This window comes from Cucurbita moschata, unplaced genomic scaffold (assembly GCF_002738365.1).
Source record: "Cucurbita moschata cultivar Rifu unplaced genomic scaffold, Cmos_1.0 Cmo_Scf00016, whole genome shotgun sequence".
In the NCBI taxonomy this organism is placed as follows: domain Eukaryota; kingdom Viridiplantae; phylum Streptophyta; class Magnoliopsida; order Cucurbitales; family Cucurbitaceae; genus Cucurbita; species Cucurbita moschata.
This window is the reverse complement of record NW_019268532.1, coordinates 2,427,281-2,446,123: the sequence shown is the minus strand read 5'-3', so window position 1 is coordinate 2,446,123 and position 18,843 is coordinate 2,427,281. Positions and strand designations below refer to the sequence as shown.

General features: G+C 37.0%; 3 protein-coding genes and 3 non-coding genes across 6 annotated transcripts; 2 read left to right on the top strand and 4 right to left on the bottom strand.

Moving 5' to 3' along the window:
• Window positions 1–1,213: 1,213 nt before the first annotated feature.
• LOC111454700 (bZIP transcription factor 44-like) lies at window positions 1,214–2,445 on the top strand. Its single transcript, XM_023096213.1, has one exon. It carries the CDS (start codon window positions 1,694–1,696, stop codon window positions 2,180–2,182), a length of 489 nt encoding a protein of 162 aa, XP_022951981.1. The 5' UTR covers window positions 1,214–1,693; the 3' UTR covers window positions 2,183–2,445.
• Window positions 2,446–3,662: 1,217 nt separating this feature from the next.
• On the bottom strand, window positions 3,663–3,746 carry TRNAL-CAA. The gene has a single exon. It is a non-coding gene; the product is annotated as a tRNA-Leu (tRNA).
• A 322-nt stretch (window positions 3,747–4,068) lies between these two features.
• On the bottom strand, window positions 4,069–4,152 carry TRNAL-CAA. The gene has a single exon. It is a non-coding gene; the product is annotated as a tRNA-Leu (tRNA).
• Window positions 4,153–4,683: 531 nt separating this feature from the next.
• On the bottom strand, window positions 4,684–4,767 carry TRNAL-CAA. The gene has a single exon. It is a non-coding gene; the product is annotated as a tRNA-Leu (tRNA).
• Window positions 4,768–4,827: 60 nt separating this feature from the next.
• Window positions 4,828–8,775, top strand: LOC111454620 (ribosomal RNA small subunit methyltransferase I). Its single transcript, XM_023096116.1, has 9 exons — window positions 4,828–5,193; window positions 5,591–5,658; window positions 6,333–6,429; window positions 6,515–6,643; window positions 6,727–6,835; window positions 6,958–7,102; window positions 7,660–7,702; window positions 7,876–8,049; window positions 8,335–8,775. The coding sequence occupies exons 1-9, from the start codon at window positions 4,978–4,980 to the stop codon at window positions 8,443–8,445; spliced, it is 1,092 nt and encodes a 363-aa protein (XP_022951884.1). The 5' UTR covers window positions 4,828–4,977; the 3' UTR covers window positions 8,446–8,775.
• LOC111454619 (cytokinin dehydrogenase 5-like) lies at window positions 8,745–12,289 on the bottom strand. Its single transcript, XM_023096115.1, has 5 exons — window positions 11,537–12,289; window positions 11,323–11,450; window positions 10,960–11,238; window positions 9,931–10,193; window positions 8,745–9,518 (listed from the first exon to the last, which is right to left on the bottom strand). Exons 1-5 carry the CDS (start codon window positions 12,249–12,251, stop codon window positions 9,182–9,184), a joined length of 1,722 nt encoding a protein of 573 aa, XP_022951883.1. The 5' UTR covers window positions 12,252–12,289; the 3' UTR covers window positions 8,745–9,181.
• Window positions 12,290–18,843: the final 6,554 nt, after the last annotated feature.

The following is an 18,843-nucleotide window of genomic DNA, read 5'->3' as shown; positions in this document are numbered from 1 at the left end:
AACAACATCGGTCAAAGATTAAAAGAAAAAAAAGTCGATTAATTTGGACCAATACTACTAATAGAGTCCAATGGTCCAATATCTACCGTCCCGTGTAACAAAACTGAGTTAAACATCGAGTAAAAAGGTCTCTAAATAAAAACATTGAGCAACCGTCTACGTCTAAGTCCATCACTAGCAGATATTGTCTTATTTGGGTTTTTCCTTCAAGGCTTCAAACGCGTCTATCAGGAAGGTTTTCACACCCTTATAAAGAATGTTTTATTCCCCAGTCCGACTAAACAGATTATTAGATTAATTAGTCACTAATTTAATATTATAATAAATCTCCAACATCCTTAAAACAAGAAACATTTATAGACAAAGATACGGTTGTTGCACATTAAAAAGATTTCATGTTCTATAGTCTCAATCATGTGGGGACAACGGGCAAACAGTTAAACTTGACCACGTGCTCGTTATTCGATGTACAATGCAAAAAGTTGTAATAGACACTTTAGAGAATACTATGAAACCCATATAGCAGTATAATAAAATGTATCAGTGTGAAACGTAACAGATAAACGGTTGAGATTAATCTACAAATAGACACATCTACTCACAAAGTGTACGTTGAATGTCTATAAATATAAGCCATCATTCCCAAAGCGTTCTCACCTCTCCTCGAGCTATTTTATTTTCATTATTATATCGGAGTTTCCATAGAGGTCTTGAAAATTTTCGTACATATGTTCGATTCACTTGTTAAGGTTAGTAGATTATTGCTGTTTTTTAATCTTTTTGAGAGGCAGTCGACTTTTTTACTAAACGTATGGACAATTGACGTGTTTCGGATATTGATCATTCTCTGTGTATGTGTGTGTTCTATTGAATATACTGTACGGTTAATATACCGTACCTAAAAGATTATATATGGGTTTTGTATATTGGGTTAACTAATTAACACGAGTATAGCTCAATCAGGTAAAATATATATTTCTGATCGAGAAGCTCGATCGCTCGGGTGCACGGTTTATAAAAATTATTTTTTTAATTAAATAATATATATTTGGTATATCCCGCCGGACCCAATTGAGTTGGGGGAAATTTTTTTGTCCTTTTTCCGCACTTTTTGTTTTTGTTTTTTTTTTTTTTCACTAATTATTTTATTTATTTTATTCCTAAATTTTCTCGTATTTTAAAATCATTTCCCGTCATTTTCTCTCCTATAAATTCACCCTTCCCCGCCTTCTCCAACCGCCTCCTCTCGTCTCCGCCGCTCTTTCTCTATCTGCCGTCGGATTTCCGCCGTTTTCTCGGAATCTCATCCCCTTACCTCGTCGCTCCTCCTCTTAGATGTTTAATCGCTTGTTCTCGATGTTTCAGATTCATGTTTCCGATTCTTAGTGAAATTCTCCGTTCCGGTTTTATGATCAATTCTTCTCTCCGACGCCGTACGCATTTGGTTCAATCTTTCTCCGTCGTCTTCCTCTACTGGTTCTACGTCTTCTCGTGAACTTCCTCGATTTCTCTGCCTGAAATTATCGAGATTACCAGATCGGTTATTGATTCGGAGATTGTTAATTTCTTTGTATTGTTCTTATTTTCGTTTTCGATTTAGGTTTTTTTTCTTTCTGCGGTAGATTAGATATTCTGTAATTTGTGTTGTGCTCTGCTGTAAGTTGCATTGTTATCATCTATCATCTTCATCTCTATGGCTTCTTCGAGCGGAAATTCCTCTGGTTCCACTAGGCTTCTAAACTCAGGCTCTGAAGAGGATTTGCAGATTCTGATGGATCAGAGGAAACGGAAAAGAATGCAATCGAATCGTGAATCAGCGAGGCGATCTCGAATGCGGAAGCAACAGCATCTGGACGAATTGATGGCGCAAGTGGCTCGATTACGGAAGGATAACGCTCAGATTCTCTCGAATATCAACATTACATCGCAGCTTTATATGAATGTCGAGGCAGAGAACTCGATTCTGAGAGCTCAAATGGAGGAACTGACGCAGAGATTGCAATCGCTCGAGGAGATCTCTAATTGCATCGACATCGGCGGCAACAATGGCGGATTTGGAGAAGCGGAGGAGGAAGCATTTCAGATTCAGACTAATGCGGCCACCGATAGCTTCATGAACTCGATGAATTTTCTGTATGTCAACCAGCCGATCATGGCCACTGCTGATATCTTCCATTATTGAGTTCTGAAGGTTTAATTTCTTGATAAGATCTGTGTGTTGGAAAAATATGTATCGATCTTCTGGTGATTTCCTTGGGATTATTGGAACAATGTTAATCAGATTCAGATGTGTTGGAGGAAGTAGAAATGGGGTCCATAGTTGAAATTATTTCTGTTCAAGGGAGTATTTTGTGCAAATCTCAACAAAGTTATGATCCTCTTTAATTATTGTTTATGCATTCTAACACGCAACCGGAGCATAAACTGTTGGATTGTGAACTTGAACTTTTTCAAGTCGTGTGCATCCCTAACTCAAACTCTATTTTATATCAATTTTATTTTTTATATTGGTGTTTATTTTTCAATAATTTTTGTATAATAATTTCTAAATGAATGTTCGTTGTCCGTGCTATTGCATGAGTTAAAAGTCTCTAATTCTTTGAAATATCTCGAATTTGTATGAAGCGTGACTTCTTCAAATTATATGACAAACAAAAAATTTGATCAAATTTCGTATTGCTCGATCATAAGATACCCCCTCGTAGGTGATGTAGTGCTTAATAATATTATCATATTAATCTATATAATTCGAACTTGACCATCCATCAGCATTTACTAAAGCATAAACTACAAAAATCTCCACGTAAATTGCTTCACGCTCTCTAAAGTGTAAGCAGGGTTGACCTGTCTTCATGTCGAAGATTTGGGTTATGCATAGTTTCGTGTTACAGATTTTTTATACCACTTGTTTCATGCAAAATTATCTTAGTATTCTATTGAGTAGATAACACTAAATAATATGAAAACATACATGTGAACTTATTATGTCGGGCAGATCTATGAATAGGAGATATTGTGCTAGTATCTACCTGACCCAAATTATCAATAGGCTCTTAAAGAAGGTTGAAAATTCGGCCGAGAGTTGCTTCACCAATGGGAACACTTACAGGAGCTCTCGCGTCAACTACTTCCATTCCTCTCATTAGACGATCAGTAGTATTTAGAACTAAAATTCTTTTTATCCGACATTAGTTTGGAACCACGTGCATCTAAAGTACCTTTTACTTTGATCAATGCAGTTATATGTAAATATAAAGTAATAACATGGTGAACGAACTAGACTTAAAAATCCTATTATTAAAAATATTAGATTAAAAGGGTCCATCATCCTAAAATTTATTTATTTATTTTTTTCACAAATATTCACTTGTATATTTCGTACGTCATGTCGTCCGGTTATCAAATGGGAGAGAAACGAAGAAAATTAAAAAACTATTGTCAGAAGTGGGATTTGAACCCACGCCCTCTTTAAAGGACCAAAGTCGGGCGCCTTAGACCACTCGGCCATCCTGACGTTTTTGTACAATAATTTGAGACAGAAATTATACTAAGCTTATTAATAAAAATTGCCCAAAGGCCCGATAACGAAATGTGAACGTCATGTCGTCCGGTTATCAAAGGGGAGAAGGCAAATTGAAAAACGAAGAAAATTAAGGAAAATTTGTCAGAAGTGGGATTTGAACCCACGCCCTCTTTCGAAGACCAGAACTTGAGTCTGGCGCCTTAGACCACTCGGCCATCCTGACATTTTTGTACAATAATTACAAATTTTAAGTTAATTAATCTATTCACCCCATTTCATTTTGCTCCTGACAATATATAATAATTAATAATTAAAAAACAAATCTTAAAATAATTAATAATTACTTCCTACACGTGTCAAAAAAATTCATGAACCTTCTAAACATAATACTTAAGAACTAGCGAAACAGAGACTGATTGTCGTTGGTCTTCTGCCAAGCCCATGAGTAGAAAATGGCCCAAAGGCCCAAGAATGAAATGTGAACGTCATGTCGTCCGGTTATCAAATGGAACACAAATTAAAAGCGAAAAATATTCAAAAACAACTGTCAGAAGTGGGATTTGAACCCACGCCCTCTCTCGAAGACCAGAACTTGAGTCTGGCGCCTTAGACCACTCGGCCATCCTGACGCCTTTGAAAGAAATTAGGTTAACCGTTTTATTTCTAATTGCAATTTAGTCCTTCTATTTCTAGTAAATCTCAAACCTTGTCCCAGAAACAGGCCTATCAATATATGACTAAGTTTAGTTCTTCGTTTCCGCGAATTTGTTAAATAAGGATTTTTTTTTTTTTTAAGATTTCTTTTAACTTTTAAATTTTATTTTCTATTTTTATAAATAAATATATTATTTATAAACTTTATTTTTAAAAACTAAATAATCATTATACGAGAATTAACTAATTTAATGTGATTTTAAATAAAAAATTAAAATTACTTGTAAGTAAAAATGGAATATAATTTGGTCTAATTTGATGAAATTTAAATAATGAAAGGCATAATAATTACGTTTTAACCTTTACCCTATTTTTGAACGACAGAGCGAAACAAAGACATCATGTCGTTCAGGCAGAAATTGGGCTAAGCCCATCCGTAGAAAGCAGCCCAATAACGAAATATGAACGTCATGTCGTCCAGTTATCAAGGCAAATTATAAAAATGTTGTCAGAAGTGGGATTTGAACCCACGCCCTCTTTCGAGGACCAGAACTTGAGTCTGGCGCCTTAGACCACTCGGCCATCCTGACAATTTTGTACAATAATTTACACATAAAATAATCGATAGTTTAATAATTTCATCGATTTTGTTGGCCTTTTGCTTGGATTTGGCGGTTCTTCGGAGATGGTGAAATCTTCGGTCTTCGTTGTGTAATCTTGTACTCTTCCTTCCTCCCACCGTCGCCCCCAATTCAATTCAGTTCGGCCTGTTTCCGCCGTAGAGCGACGGAGGGAAGCTGATGTTGACGCGTAGAATTCCTTCCGTGGCAGTTTATCTCCCGCAAGCTCTGCCATGGCGTCGTGGGCTACCTCATTCAATCAACACCAGGACGCCGCTTGAATTCCACTCATTGCTCTCTTTTTGCCCTAAAACTTGTTTACTTTCCTTTTGTTCCGCTTCACAATTCTCCTCCGAAGTTGCTGAACCAACTCATCTGGATGATTCCTCGAAGCGTGTAAGATCACGAACCAATCCCTTCCTTATAACTTTTTCTATATGGCCATTGTTAATCATGCAAAACCTAGAGCTTAATTCCTGTTATTTATTTGCTTAACTCTTTCCTTGTGGCTAGAATGAACATAGAATGAACCGCAAAAGCTCAATGTGTGTTAATGGTATGTTTAATCTTTATATATATTCTTAACAGTAATGTTTTGCCTCTCCATGTTGATACTTGTATTGGATTCAACTACAAAACTTGCTATATCTGTCTCATTTTGTACTGGATTGTATACAAGTTATTGTAACTTCTTAAGTCCTTTAATGAAAATATAGATATATTCTGTCCGCTTTCTTGGTTTAGGATTTCTACGTAGTTTTGTAATGTTTGACAGGTATCCTTGTCCTTGCAGGGTCCCCTGAAACCTGGGTTATATATAGTTAGCACACCAATTGGTAATCTTGAAGATATCACCTTACGGTATGAAATTTTGATAGCAAGCCCCAACATTAATATTGTAAGATCCCATATCGGTTGGAGAGGGGAACGAAGCATTCCTTATAAGGGTGTGGAAATCTCTCCCTAGTAGACGCGTTTTAAAATCGTGAGGCTGATGACAATACGTAACAGACTAAAGTGGACAATATCTGTTAGCGGTGAGCTTAAGCTGTTATAAATGGTATTAGAGCCAGACATTGGGCAGTGTGCCAGCGAGGATGTTGGGGCCCGAAGGAAGGTGGATTGTGAGATCCCACGTCGGTTGGAAAGGGGAACGAAACATTCCTTGTAAGGGTGTGGAAACCTCTCCCTAGTAGACATGTTTTGAAATCATGAAGCTAACGACGATATGTATAGAAGGCCAAAGCGGACAAAATCTGTTACTTTCTTTTCAACGTATGTATGTATACACTGAAAGTTTGGCAACCAACACGAATATATATATATTTTTTCTTTCAAAATGATATGTACACATATAAACGCATGATTTGGAAAATGGACTTTATGTCTTGTGATATTTCTAACTGAGTCACTACCTTAAGTAGGATGTTAATTTCCATGTTTCAAGATTTTTGCATTTATATTGTTCCTTATTTCAATTGTTCAGTTCTTTTGAATAATCAGTCTCTTTATGCCCTTAAAATTCTATTATACAGTGCTCTACGTGTCTTAAAATCAGCAAACGTCATTCTTTCGGAGGATACAAGGCACTCAGGAAAGTTGCTTCAACATTTCAGTATTAAAACCCCTCTTGTAAGTTTGTTGATGCATTTGTTTGCTGATATATCAGTTTTCTTTTCGTTCTCCATTTGTTCTGATGAAGACTTTTAGATTTCAGTTGAGTTTTCACAAATTCAATGAGTCTCAAAGGGAGCAAACAGTTTTGAAGAGGTTAAAAGAGGGTGAAATTGTTGCACTAATTAGTGACGCGGGGACTCCAGGCATTAGTGATCCTGGTACTGAGTTGGTGAGCATGCTCGTTCTTCCTTAATATTTTAATGATTTAATTATGAATGGTGGTATTTATATAATTGTACCATGTGAATACAGGTAAGACAATGTGTCAATGCAAGCATACCCGTTGTTCCTATTCCTGGACCCTCTGCTGTCATTGCTGCTCTTTCTGCCTCTGGCTTGTCGACCGATGAATTTACCTTCGGTAAAATTTGTACCGGTTCTTGTACTTGTGCTGTGAGGGCACCTTTGTTTGAGATTTTTTGGCCCTTTGGCTATGGCTTCCTTCAGGCTCACAACAGTTTCTCAATAAGTAAATTTGTGCAGTTGGATTTGTTCCTAAGCATGCTGCATCTAGAAGAGAGAGGCTGATGGTTTCAGCAAATGAGGAGGCGACGCAAATATTCTATGTTCCTCCGCACAAAGTTAAGCAGTTTCTCGAGGAAACTTCATCATTATTTGGTGAATCAAGGTACTTCATATATGTCTATCTCTAATCTGTTAACTTATATGTAATAGTCCAAGCCCACTGCTAGTAGATATTGTCCTCTTTGAGCTTTCCCTTTCGGGCTTCCCCTCAAGATTTTTAAAACGCGTCTGTTAGGAAGAGGTTTCCACACCCTTATAAAGAATAATTCGTTTCCGTCTCCAACTGACGTGGGATCTCCCAATCCCACCCTCCTTCGAGGCCCAGCGTCTTCACTGGCACTCGTTCCTCTCTCCAATCGATGTGGGATCTTACATTATATTTCTTCCAATGTATCAGTGCAGTTCACCACTATCTGCTTCTATCTATATCATTCATTTACTGATGACATCTGATTTGGAATATTTGAAGGAACAGATTGTATTAAGATGCTTCGTTAATCGTGATATCTTAAAGCAATCATTTCATTTCTTGTAACAGATAGTCTAAACTTATATTATGATCCAAATTACTTTACTGAACAAGCAGACTTGTCTTCTGTTTGTAGATGGTTTCATCAATGCCAACTTGATGAGTATTTTTGTTTCTGAGCTGTTTTGCAGGCAATGCGTCATAGCTCGTGAAATGACCAAGATACACGAGGAGGTAACTTTATTCCTCACCATGTTTTTTTGTATCTTTATTTGGTAGAGTTCCCAATACTTATGCTTACTGCCGACCACTTCTTTGTTTCTTCTGCACACTGTTACTTATTTACCTTGTATGATGTCATTCTACCAATTTCCTCTGTGCTCTATTGAGTTCCTTGGTTGCAACAGTTTTGGCGGGGTACCCTGGCGGAAGCTAAAGAATACTTCTCGTTGCACCAAACGAAGGGTGAAATTACGCTGCTGATCGAAGGAAAGCTCAATTCTGAAGTTGAAACTCCATCGGAATCACAGCTGGAAAAGGAGTTGGAAGAATTGATCTCCAGTGGGCATAGGCTTTCTATGGTAATGGCTTGAATTGGACTATAGGATAAAGATAAAGATACAGAATACTTCAAGCTTTACTCTGAGATGATCTCCATGCTCTTATTATCATGTTATTGAATGGGACCGATATCAGTTGGCAACGACCAAAATGAATAGTTTGTTCAAATTCAAAGACTAAATAGGCATTTCGAATGTTTAGCAAATAAATTAAAACGAGTCTTGAAAGTTTAGAGATGAAAATAGTGGTTGAACTAATATTGTATACCTTGAATGCTAACAAACTTATTTTCTTTTTTCATGAAGGCTGTCAAATTGGTCGCTATCAAAACGTCAGCTAGTAGGAAAACTGTCTATTCAATTGCATTACGAAGATTCGGGAATCAGCTTGGAGCGGAGAACGATTCGTGCAAATAATGTCTCTGTAGCATGCTTGCTAGAGGTGTAAGTGGTTAATTGCTCATATTGATTTCTCTGGGGTACCATCTGAAGAACAACTTGCCTTTCCATATTCTTCATTAGCAGCTGTTGCGTCTTGTTCTAATCGTTTCATTAGGTATTGTTCGGGTCGGTAGGAAAAAGATGTATGATTTGCGTTGGAATATTGGTTCGTCTAGGATACGGACATGGTTGGGACACATTTATTAAAATATGTGAAGTGTGACGTGTCTAATACCAGAGATGCGCGCTACTAACTTGAGCGCTCACTGATATGAAAAAATACAAGTGAAACATGTTCAACGAGTATCGGAACGTGTGACATATGGTCGACACAGCTACATTAACACAACTTTAAGTGTTCATGCATGGTTCTTAGGTGGCTTTCTGGAATCTCATCTGAGATTTTGAATATGCTATTCTAGTACCAAACTGCCGATGATCAGAAGCCAGAGGCAAGGGACGGGACGGAGGGAATCCGTTTCAGCAGTGATTATTTGTGCAGCGTTTTGATCTGTTGATCGTGGAGGACCGACCCCGTCCATGTTGCTGGAAATCCATCGTCCTTGCCCTCTTCTCAAGAACATTTGATTGATTCTTCAGCCCTTTCTTTCTACTTCACTATATACATTTACTCCTTTCATATTCATTACAGTATATTTGTATACTGCTGCCTTTCTTGCTGTTTTCTCCTAACAATTCAGGTCTTGATGGATCACCGGGATACCGCCATGTCTACCGACTTGGACGGTGAAAATATTCTCTGCCCAGTGGCTAGAATGTGGTGTGGATCGAACTTCATCTTCCTCCGCTGAAACTCCGGCCACTTATCGCCAAAGTGCTCCGCCCACTCCTCCTCCATCGTGTAGTGAGGCAGGTACTGTTTCACTTCAATCCCCTCGTTAGAACAGAATGCTATTATCTGATGGTTCTGATTGCTCAAATACTCCAACGACTGTGTTTCTTCCCCATTGTCGATCGCCGAGCGCAACAACGCCACCAGGTAGAAGACATCATCATCCGGGGTCACAGCGGAGCTCCTCGGGTCCCATCTACATAACAAAAAAGTGGAACCAACTGTCATCAAGAGAGGTATGGACCCTGGACTTGATAATTCTAAGATGTAGTGAAATAATGTCTCCATTACAACACTGCAAAGTTGAGTACGTCGACTGGGACGATAGTAACATCCCCATCGGACCCCATCGGACCCTATCGGAGGGGTCCAACGGAGAAGATCTCCTGACACCAGAATCTTCTCCCATGGGACAATCACCACCCTCCAAGCTGGCTAAGCTTGTATTTTGTGGAATTTTTAAAGAAAATTTACCATTTCTTTTTAAAACCCGAGTCGGCTTTACAGTAAATAAGATTTTTTAGGTTAGAAATTCAAACAATCGGATGTCGTTTTTGCAGACTTCTTAACCTACAAATGAGAAGAAAAAAAAAGAATAGGGAACATACTTATGCTTGTTCATGGGGTAGATGAGGATGGGTCCACTGGTGTTATTTCCCAAAATACCCTTGAAAACACCTCGATCAAAATCAGCAATTCTCGACTTCGGAACAAAGAGATTCAGCCACGGATGCGGGACATCCCACAGCCCCTTGGATCGGAGCTTCAACTCGGCCGTATGAACCCGGTCGAGAAAGTCCACATAACCTAGGTCTGTTGTGAAAACCGACTCGGGTATGTAGTCGAGTTCCTTCAGCAGCGCCTCAACTTCCTGATTAAACAAAGTAGTTTCGTCAGCTACTACTTTATTTTATTCCAATCACTGTTAACAAAGAGAATAATTTGGGAGCTGAAAGGCTGTGGATTTAGTGTTATTATTATCCTTAAAGCTATGTTCTTTCTCTGTCTTAGGATTTTATAGAATAATTGATTCCCATAAGATCTTCCATATATTATTCTTCTTCTTTATTATTATCAAACATATTTTAAAACAAAATCGTTACCGAACCGAACCAAAACATCGATGAATTATTGAACACGAACAACAAACCACAAGGAAAGACAAAGATGGCAGTGGAAGATTCCAAATCATATTTTAGCAAATTTTCACTAAATTTATAAATATTTATTTAAATTCAACTTTTCTTGTTTTTTTTTTTTTATATAAAAAAAAAGTTGAAAAATAATTGAATAAATTATACAACCATCTTGGCCCACCCTCCCTTAAAACTCTCTCTCTCTCTCTGTATGTATATATATATATATATAATGTATATATATTCAAACAAAATTTTAAAAAAAAAAGTAGAGAAAAAGGCAACACATTTGAAAAATCAAGATAAATCAGATACAGCGTGCAAAACGTCTCGAACTTAAATTCAACTAGTTAAAATATTATATTTTTGACTAAATAGATCATGGGTTCAAATCCTCGTTCTTTGTTTCTGCTCTAGCTAGCTTAGATAGCTCATGTTTGTGTAGTTTTTTCGAGTAAAGAAGACAATGGCTATGATTGAATAATGATGATGATGATTAACCTGATCAACGGTGAGAGATTGGGATTCGTGGTAGTTTTTGGTGATCTCCAAGCAGTATAAAACTCCCCCATCAGCCTTCTTCAAGGAGGAGATTTTGACCGGGTTGGCCGGTGAGAAAAACGACGATCTCCAATTATTGATCAACCCTTCATCAACGATCACAAACCCCTCCACGTAATCAAATTTCTCATTCTTTGGTTTTGCATGCAGAGATATTAGCCGTTCTTGATCCCTAGTGAAGGCTGTGAAATTTGAGTATAATACTCTTATCCATCTCACCTGTCATTGCAAACTCAATTATTAAGAACATAGGTGTCTTGCCAAAAAAAAAAAAAAAAAAAAAGATCGGGTTTTTTTCTTTACCCGTTGTGGAGCTTGTTCGAGAACGATTCTCGCTCGTGTAATGATCCCGAATTGCCCTAATCCTCCAAGAACTCCGTGGAAAAGATCTGGGTTTTCCTCGTTCGAACACGTCGTTAGCTCTCCGTTCCCTGTTCTATCAGTTTGTATTAATTTACGACTGACCAAAATATTAAAAGTTCAAATTTTGATGCATTTGCATGGGAGAGAAATGGACCTGTGACAACGTCGAGTTCGAGGACATTGCTGATCTGAGGACCATGGTTGAAAGCTTGGCCGCTGATTCCGCCGTTCGACAGTGTCCCGCCGACCGATAAATACAAGTAATCGGTCCATGATCTCGGTGCCAAGCCATACCGCAACGTAGATTTCAGTACATCAATCCATAATTCTCCGCCCCAAACATCCACAAACATTTCTTTCTCCGACACAATCGGCGGCGGTGGGAAATCTCTCCCGCTGTCTACGCCGCCAACGCCACTGCTCATCTCAATCACTACCCCATTTCCAGTCTGCGCCTGTCCGTTTATTGAATGTCCATGCCCTCTTGCCGACACCGTAAACCCACCGTACTCCTCCGGTGTCGCCACTGCAGCACGGATTAATCGAGCGATATCATCAGCGGAGGCCGGGTGCAAGACGGCGAGAGGGGGGTTGCGGGTCATGAGGCCAAAATCGATAGAGGCGGTCTCGACCGCAGAGGGGTCGATGGTGAGGAGGCCGTCAATTCCAAGACGGGAAAGCTCCACTGCCGGACCCATGTTGAGTCCGACGGTGGCCATCAAACGGCAGAAGGCAAAGGCCAATAGAAGCTTAGAAACCATCATTGCTGAATTATTATTAAACAACAATTTGAAATAGACGGCGGCGGCGGAGGCAATGGAACGGCGGTGGCGGCGGCGGTGGTGGTGGTCGCAGTGGCAACGTTGCATGGGAAGGGAACAGCAAAAACCCAAAAAAAAAAAAACAATCTTGAATTGGAGAAAGATAGGACGGTTCGTGTGTGGTAACGTAAGACCATATATATATATATATTATTTATTTATTTATTGGTGCTTTAAAGATTTTTTTGTACGCAAAAACATGCACTAAACAGATTCTTTGTCTTTATTTTTTATTTCTATGTTTTTTTAATGTTTTTTTTTCTTGGAGAAGGGAAAGTCCCCAGAAAACAAACCGAAAAAGAACACCTTTAACCCCAAATAAATAAATATATAAATAATATATATAGAAGATTTCGTATTTAAAATTTAAAATTTTTAATTAATTAAAATATATATTTTGACTAAATTATTCAACTAAAAAAATATTAAAATTTTATAACAAATTTAAATGTCTATGTTCGAGTGGTTGAACATCTATATCTTTTTATATTGATTGGACCATCGCTCTTTATTCATAATGTAATATTATTTATTAAATATTTATTATAGTAAAGTCGAGCGGTATAAATATAATAGTGAATATTCGAATTATCAAGTATAATATTATATTTTATTCGGTTGATCTTATTCATATGAAGGAATAAAGAGTAAGTAAAAGCTCCAAATGGATAAATTATTTAAATTCTTCAAAAATATGGTAAGTTGGAATTTGTTGAAAAGAAAAAATAAATAAATAAATTGAATTTTTTTTTTTTTTTTTTTTTGAGGTTGGTTAAGTAAGAGTCTGACACGTGGTATTTTCACGTGCAAGGATGAGGGCGACACGTGTGATATGGAGGAAACTGTGTAAAGAGGAAGATTAAAAGAGCCCTGCTACGGGCCCCACTGGTGGATACGGAGGATCTCCATTGGGGTACGAGTGTGGGTTATTATCACGTGTTTCCACAAACACTGTAAACCTACTTTTTCCCCCAATCACCCCTCGACACGTGGTTTTCAAATTACATAAAAATCCCTAAACTAAATTTTTTTCATTTTATAGGCCCCTATATATTATATCCTCTCACAATCCACTTGGAAGCAAAATAATTGTTAAAAAAAAAAAAAAAAAAACAAACAAACAGTATCTAAGCCTAAGATTATATTTTTATATATAATTAATTATGGTTTTTATTTATTTATTTATAATATTGAAATAATAAATTAATAATAATAATAATAATAATAATAATGTAATAAATTTGATGAGAAGTATTGGTGTGAATTGGGTGGGGCCCACGAGGGCAGAAGGAAAATGATTGGCCAATAAATGAGTGCTATGTTTTAATTCTCTTACCAAAAGGCATAGGTGGGGACCACTAATAATTTATTGCCACGTACTTTTTCTCTCTACGTGTCAAAATTTAATTGGATGTAAATTACGGTCTTGTTTATTTACTTTCACCCTTGTTGGACGTAGTTAAATTCCTTAAATTTACCATTCTATGTTACTCTTATTGGTCGGACTTTCATGCCAACTTTAGAAGAAATTTCATGTATTTCTTTATAAAGGATTTTATTGGAAGAAATCGTGTTAAAAGATAAAAAAAAGTAGATTTTTTTATAATGCGTTTGGAAACCTCTCTCGAACATACGTATTTTAAAAACTTTGAAGGGAAGTCCGAAGGGGAAAGCTCAAATAGGACAATATCTGCTGGTGGTGGGCTTAAATTGCTGCAAATGTTATCAGAGCTAGACATTAAGCGATGTGCCAGCTAGGAGGCTGCACTCCGAAGGGAGGTGGACACGAAGCGGTGTGCCAATAAGGACACTAGGCCCCGAAGGGGGGTGGATTGTGAGATCCCACACCGATTATGGAGGAAAACGAAACATTATTTATAAGGATGTGGAAACCTCTCTCTAAGAAACATAAATGAATACAAGATATTAGCCTATAATCAAGGGTTAAATATGATACATATGTATACCGTAATAAAAGGCTAAATATCCTCAACATAGGGAACAGTTAAGACATTTTCCACGTCACCAATTTTTTGATCTTATAAGTAACATATAAATCAATAATCTTATTATACCACATAGTCGTTTTCATAATGTTTCCACCAAAAGAATCACAAACCGACAATTCAAGTAGCTCAATAAAACATGTACAAAGTTGAAGATTCAACTTAGAGACCAGATCGAACAAACTTAAGCTAACGTGTCCCCTCCGTAAACCGAACATCGAGGCGAAAGATTTGGCTCGATACCTACCATGGTTGAACGTAGAGACGAGACGGGGAGGAAAAATGAAACATTTGGGTGACCAAAGTGTTTGTGTGTTTGAAATTAGAGTGTAAAAAGCAGAATAATTTTGTGTCTTTTCAGACAGCATCTCCCAATCAAACCCAGATTTTTTTTCTTGGTTTTTACCCATTAAAACAAGATCTAGAATGACAGAATCTGTCCTTTTTTTATTTTTTATTTATTTTTAAAGAAGCCCCATGCATTAAATATTTCTTTCAAAACAGAGGATCTATAAGATTTGCTTACACAGAGACAGAGTGGATTGTTTTTTACTGTTGGGTGTTGTGTTTTATGGCCAAAACAAGGGGTAAAAATAGATTTTTTTTTTTTTTTTACCTTTTTTTTTTACTTTACTTACCTAGCTGGTGAGTTAATTTTAAAATATTTATTTTAATTTTTGTATTTTTTTTCTTTAGTTTATTAGATTGCTTCGAGTGTAAATGAATGTGGTCCTTTGAAAGAAGTGGTCTGTGAGATTTCACATCGGTTGAAGAGGGGAACAAATTTTTTTTTATAAGGATGTGAAAATCTCTGTCTATCAGACGTATTTTTAAGAATCTTGAGGGGAAACTCGAAAGGGAAAGTCTAAACAAGACAATATTTGTTAGCGGTGGACTTGAGCTGTTACACGACCTGTTATTGAGCCATGTTATTGGGTATAACGAAAGAATCTCTAAATACTCATTTTTGCATATACGAAGTAAGTTTGAAAGAAACTGTTCGAGTTTTAGCAAAAGCCCATCTCTTAGTTGAAAGGTCTTAACGTTGTTGTAGGAGGGATGATACCCGTTGGTACCAGATTCAAGACGAAGGGACCAAAATGAAACAAAATGAAACAAATTCAAGGGTATAATAATTAGATTTGTTAAACTAATCTCGAGTGATTAAATAGTTGAATTACCTTTGACGGATCCAATTTGAATCAAATTTATCGAATTCGAAAAAAATAAAAAATAAAAAATTTATTGATAAAAAGTGGAGAAATTGACCAAACATGTTGGAATTTGGGAAAGAGGAAGTGGCATTTTCCTCGTTGGTCTAAAAAAACAAAACATAATTGTACTTTCCTAAATATTCAAATTATACCATGAACATCTTGCTTTGTTTTGCATGCTTCTAATTATTCTTCTAAATAATAAATATAATGTCTTAATTTATTATTTTAGTTCATGTCTTTTATCTTACGTTACTCGCTTCCAACGCTCCCTCCTACCTGTTGACTAACTACGTTATTCAAAATAAAAAATAGTATTTGTTGAATGATGAAAGTCCCACGTCGGCTAATTTTAGGAAACGATCATGAGTTTATAATCAAATAATACTATATCCATTGGTACGAGGCCTTCTGAGGAAACCCAAAGCAACGCTATGAGAGGTTATGCTCAAAGTGGACAGTATCACATCATTGTGGAGAGTCGTGTTCATCTAACATAGTATCAGAGTCATGCCCTAAACTTAGCCATGTCGAACAAAAGACTCCAAAAAGAAAAAGGAGTCGAGGCTCCTTGAAAGTAAAACCATGAGAGCTTATGCTCAAAGTAGACAATATCATACCATTGTGGAGAGTCGTGTTCATCTAACATGGTATCCTTAGCCATGTTGAACAAAGGATTCCAAAAAGAAAAAGAAGTCGAGACTCCTCGAAAGCAAAGCCATGAAAGGTTATGCTCAAAGTGGACAATATCATATACCATTGTGGAGAGTCGTGTTCGTCTAACCGTATTTATTTTTTTACCCTATGTTATCGTTGATCATGCATTATTATCTTACAAATTTTATAATAAGGTGAATATAAAATATTATGTGAATTGGGTAAAGTGATATTTAATTATAATGGCTATATGATATGCTTTTGAGGGTAAAAGAGAACATAGGTTAAATATTTATAATTACTTTAAATATGCTTTTATGTGAATAGGGTTGCAGTCAACAGCTACTTAGTTGAATTTTAATAAATTTGGATTATTAATTTCCATAATTAACCATTATTAAAGAATATTGAGCTGAGTAAAAGCACTTCTTGGAGAAGAAAAAAGTATCTATTTTTTAATTTTTATTATTTTTTCATTAAAAGATTTTTTTCGAGGTAGGAGCGAGAAAATTATTGGTGGTTGGTGCTGCTTGTTGTGGAGACCAGATAATCCGTGATCGTTTAGCTCACACAGTTAATGTGACACTCGAGTAAATGAAGGATGCATGAATGAACTGATATGAGAGTATACCCAGATGGGAGGAATCTCGAGAACAGCTTAATCATAAAAATTTAAAACTCAATGTGTTTTGCTTGCAGCAATTTTATGTTGAGTGATCTCCTGAACAAAATTTTAACCTCGAGATCGAATTGTTACTGTGATGTTGAATTGGTTGAGGAGGAGAACAAAACACCCTTTATAGATGTGGAAACCTTCCCTTAGTAGACATGTTTTAAAGTCTTGAGGGGAAGCCCGAAAGGGAAAGCTGAAAGAGGACAATATTTGCTAGTGGTAGACCGAGTTGTTACAAATGGTATCAGAGCCAGACACTGAATGATGTGGCAATCTTTTCGTTGTTCCCAGAAGGGGAGTAGACACGAAGCAGTGCGTCAGTAAGGGCAATGGCCCCAAAGGAGGTGGATTTGGTGGGGGTTCCACATCGATTAGAGAAAGGAATGAGTGCTAGCGAGAACGCTGGCCCCAGGGTGTGGATTGTGACGTCCCACATTGGTTGGGGAAGAGAACAAAACATCGTTTATAGGTGTGGAAACCTTCCCCTAACAGACGCGTTTTAAAGCTTTGAGGGGATGCCCAAAAAGGAAAGCTTAAAGAGGACAATATCTACTAGCGGTGGACCTGGACCTGGACCGTTACCATTACAATATATAGGGTCGATGAGGTCCGTGTTTAAAGATAGTGGCATGATGTGAGAGAAGAAAAAGGAAAGAGAAAGGGATTTTATTCTCCTACTCACAAATAAAATCTTTTTCTATTTTAGTTAAAGGGGTTAAAAAGTAAAATATTACACATCTTTTTAACCAAAAAGTTAATAATTTCTCTCTCTAAACCCAAAAAAGCAACACATGATTTTAACTTTACAGTGGGCATACAATCCATGGGCTCTCTCTGTTTTTCATTTTATATAATATTAAATTTGAAAAAGCTCTTATTTTGACGTGGTCTAGGCTCATTCATGTATTCCTCCTTTGTCCGGGTGTCGTATGTCTACCAGTTTTCACCTTGGTTCGACCCTGAATCACATCTTTTTAGGAGCGGTACTGCTCTGATACCATTTGTAATGTCTCATGCCTAGAATTCGTACGAGGGTTTGGAATCTGGATTTGGCACTTAATGGCCTCGATGATCCCCTATGACATGGTCACGTTATACTCATCGCTTCTAAGAGTAAAGACTATTCTCATAGATCAACACGGATCCTTTCAACATGTTTTATTCTCACTCACATACATTTTTTAAAAATTTCTAGGAGGTCACTTGACATAGAATTACTCGGGTGTGACCTCGATTCATTCATGTAACCTTCTTTTACTCGGGTGATGCGATCTCGATTCATTCATGTAACCCAATTCCTGCAAAAAATAAATAGAAAATTTCACAGGGACGGGGAGAGGGAAGGTCCTCGTTCCTGTCCCGTCCTGTGGACATCTCTACTCAGGTATCACACATCCACCCAAGTAGGAGATTGAAACTAAGTACTAACGTCAAACACGTATTGGAATTATGAATATAGAATAACGACAACTTAGCTTTCAAGTAATGAACGACAAACAACTATTTGAAGTAATCCAAAAAGTATCGATAAATTATTACGAAACGAGACGGAAACGTTAAAAGGACAAAAGTATGGAAAGATGCAATGGTAAGTTAGAAAAATGAAGAAAGGGAGATGTTTGGGAAGGCAATAATAACACACTATATTTTGGTTCTTGAAAAATGTCACTATCTTATAAGGTTATATGCATGAAGACCATATGATTTTTCTTTACATATTCATTTCACTTAGAACATTATGAAGCTTGGAATGCCAAAAATCCGACCAAATGGAAAACTAGTACAAGTTATATTCCTTTCTCGAGAAACAAACGTTCGAGTTAGATAAAAATTCAAGATAGGAATTGCTTTATATATACTCATGGATTTGTATGTATTTGTCATACGAGATCGGAAGGATTCATCTATCCCTCTAAGGTCAAGACGAGTCAAAGTTTGGCCAAAATCAACGTCAAATCTACTATTATTATCAAGATGTGAATGACAACGTCCTTCTGTGATGGCTTTTTGTGTTACTTATGTTGAAGAAATTATTTGAGCGTAATAAGACAAAACGAGGGCGGTGGTAGTCGTTGATAGGAGCTGACTCA

Coding starts and splice junctions, on each gene's coding strand:
- LOC111454620 (XM_023096116.1), top strand. CDS start 4,978: ATGTTGACGCGTAGAATTCCTTCCGTGGCAGTTTATCTCCCGCAAGCT. Junction 5,194..5,590: donor TGGATGATTCCTCGAAGCGT/GTAAGATCACGA, acceptor TTGTCCTTGCAG/GGTCCCCTGAAACCTGGGTT. Junction 8,050..8,334: donor GTGGGCATAGGCTTTCTATG/GTAATGGCTTGA, acceptor TTTTTCATGAAG/GCTGTCAAATTGGTCGCTAT.
- LOC111454700 (XM_023096213.1), top strand. CDS start 1,694: ATGGCTTCTTCGAGCGGAAATTCCTCTGGTTCCACTAGGCTTCTAAAC.
- LOC111454619 (XM_023096115.1), bottom strand. CDS start 12,251: ATGCAACGTTGCCACTGCGACCACCACCACCGCCGCCGCCACCGCCGT. Junction 11,239..11,322: donor TCGAACAAGCTCCACAACGG/GTAAAGAAAAAA, acceptor TTGCAATGACAG/GTGAGATGGATAAGAGTATT. Junction 9,519..9,930: donor TACCCCATGAACAAGCATAA/GTATGTTCCCTA, acceptor TTTGTTATGTAG/ATGGGACCCGAGGAGCTCCG.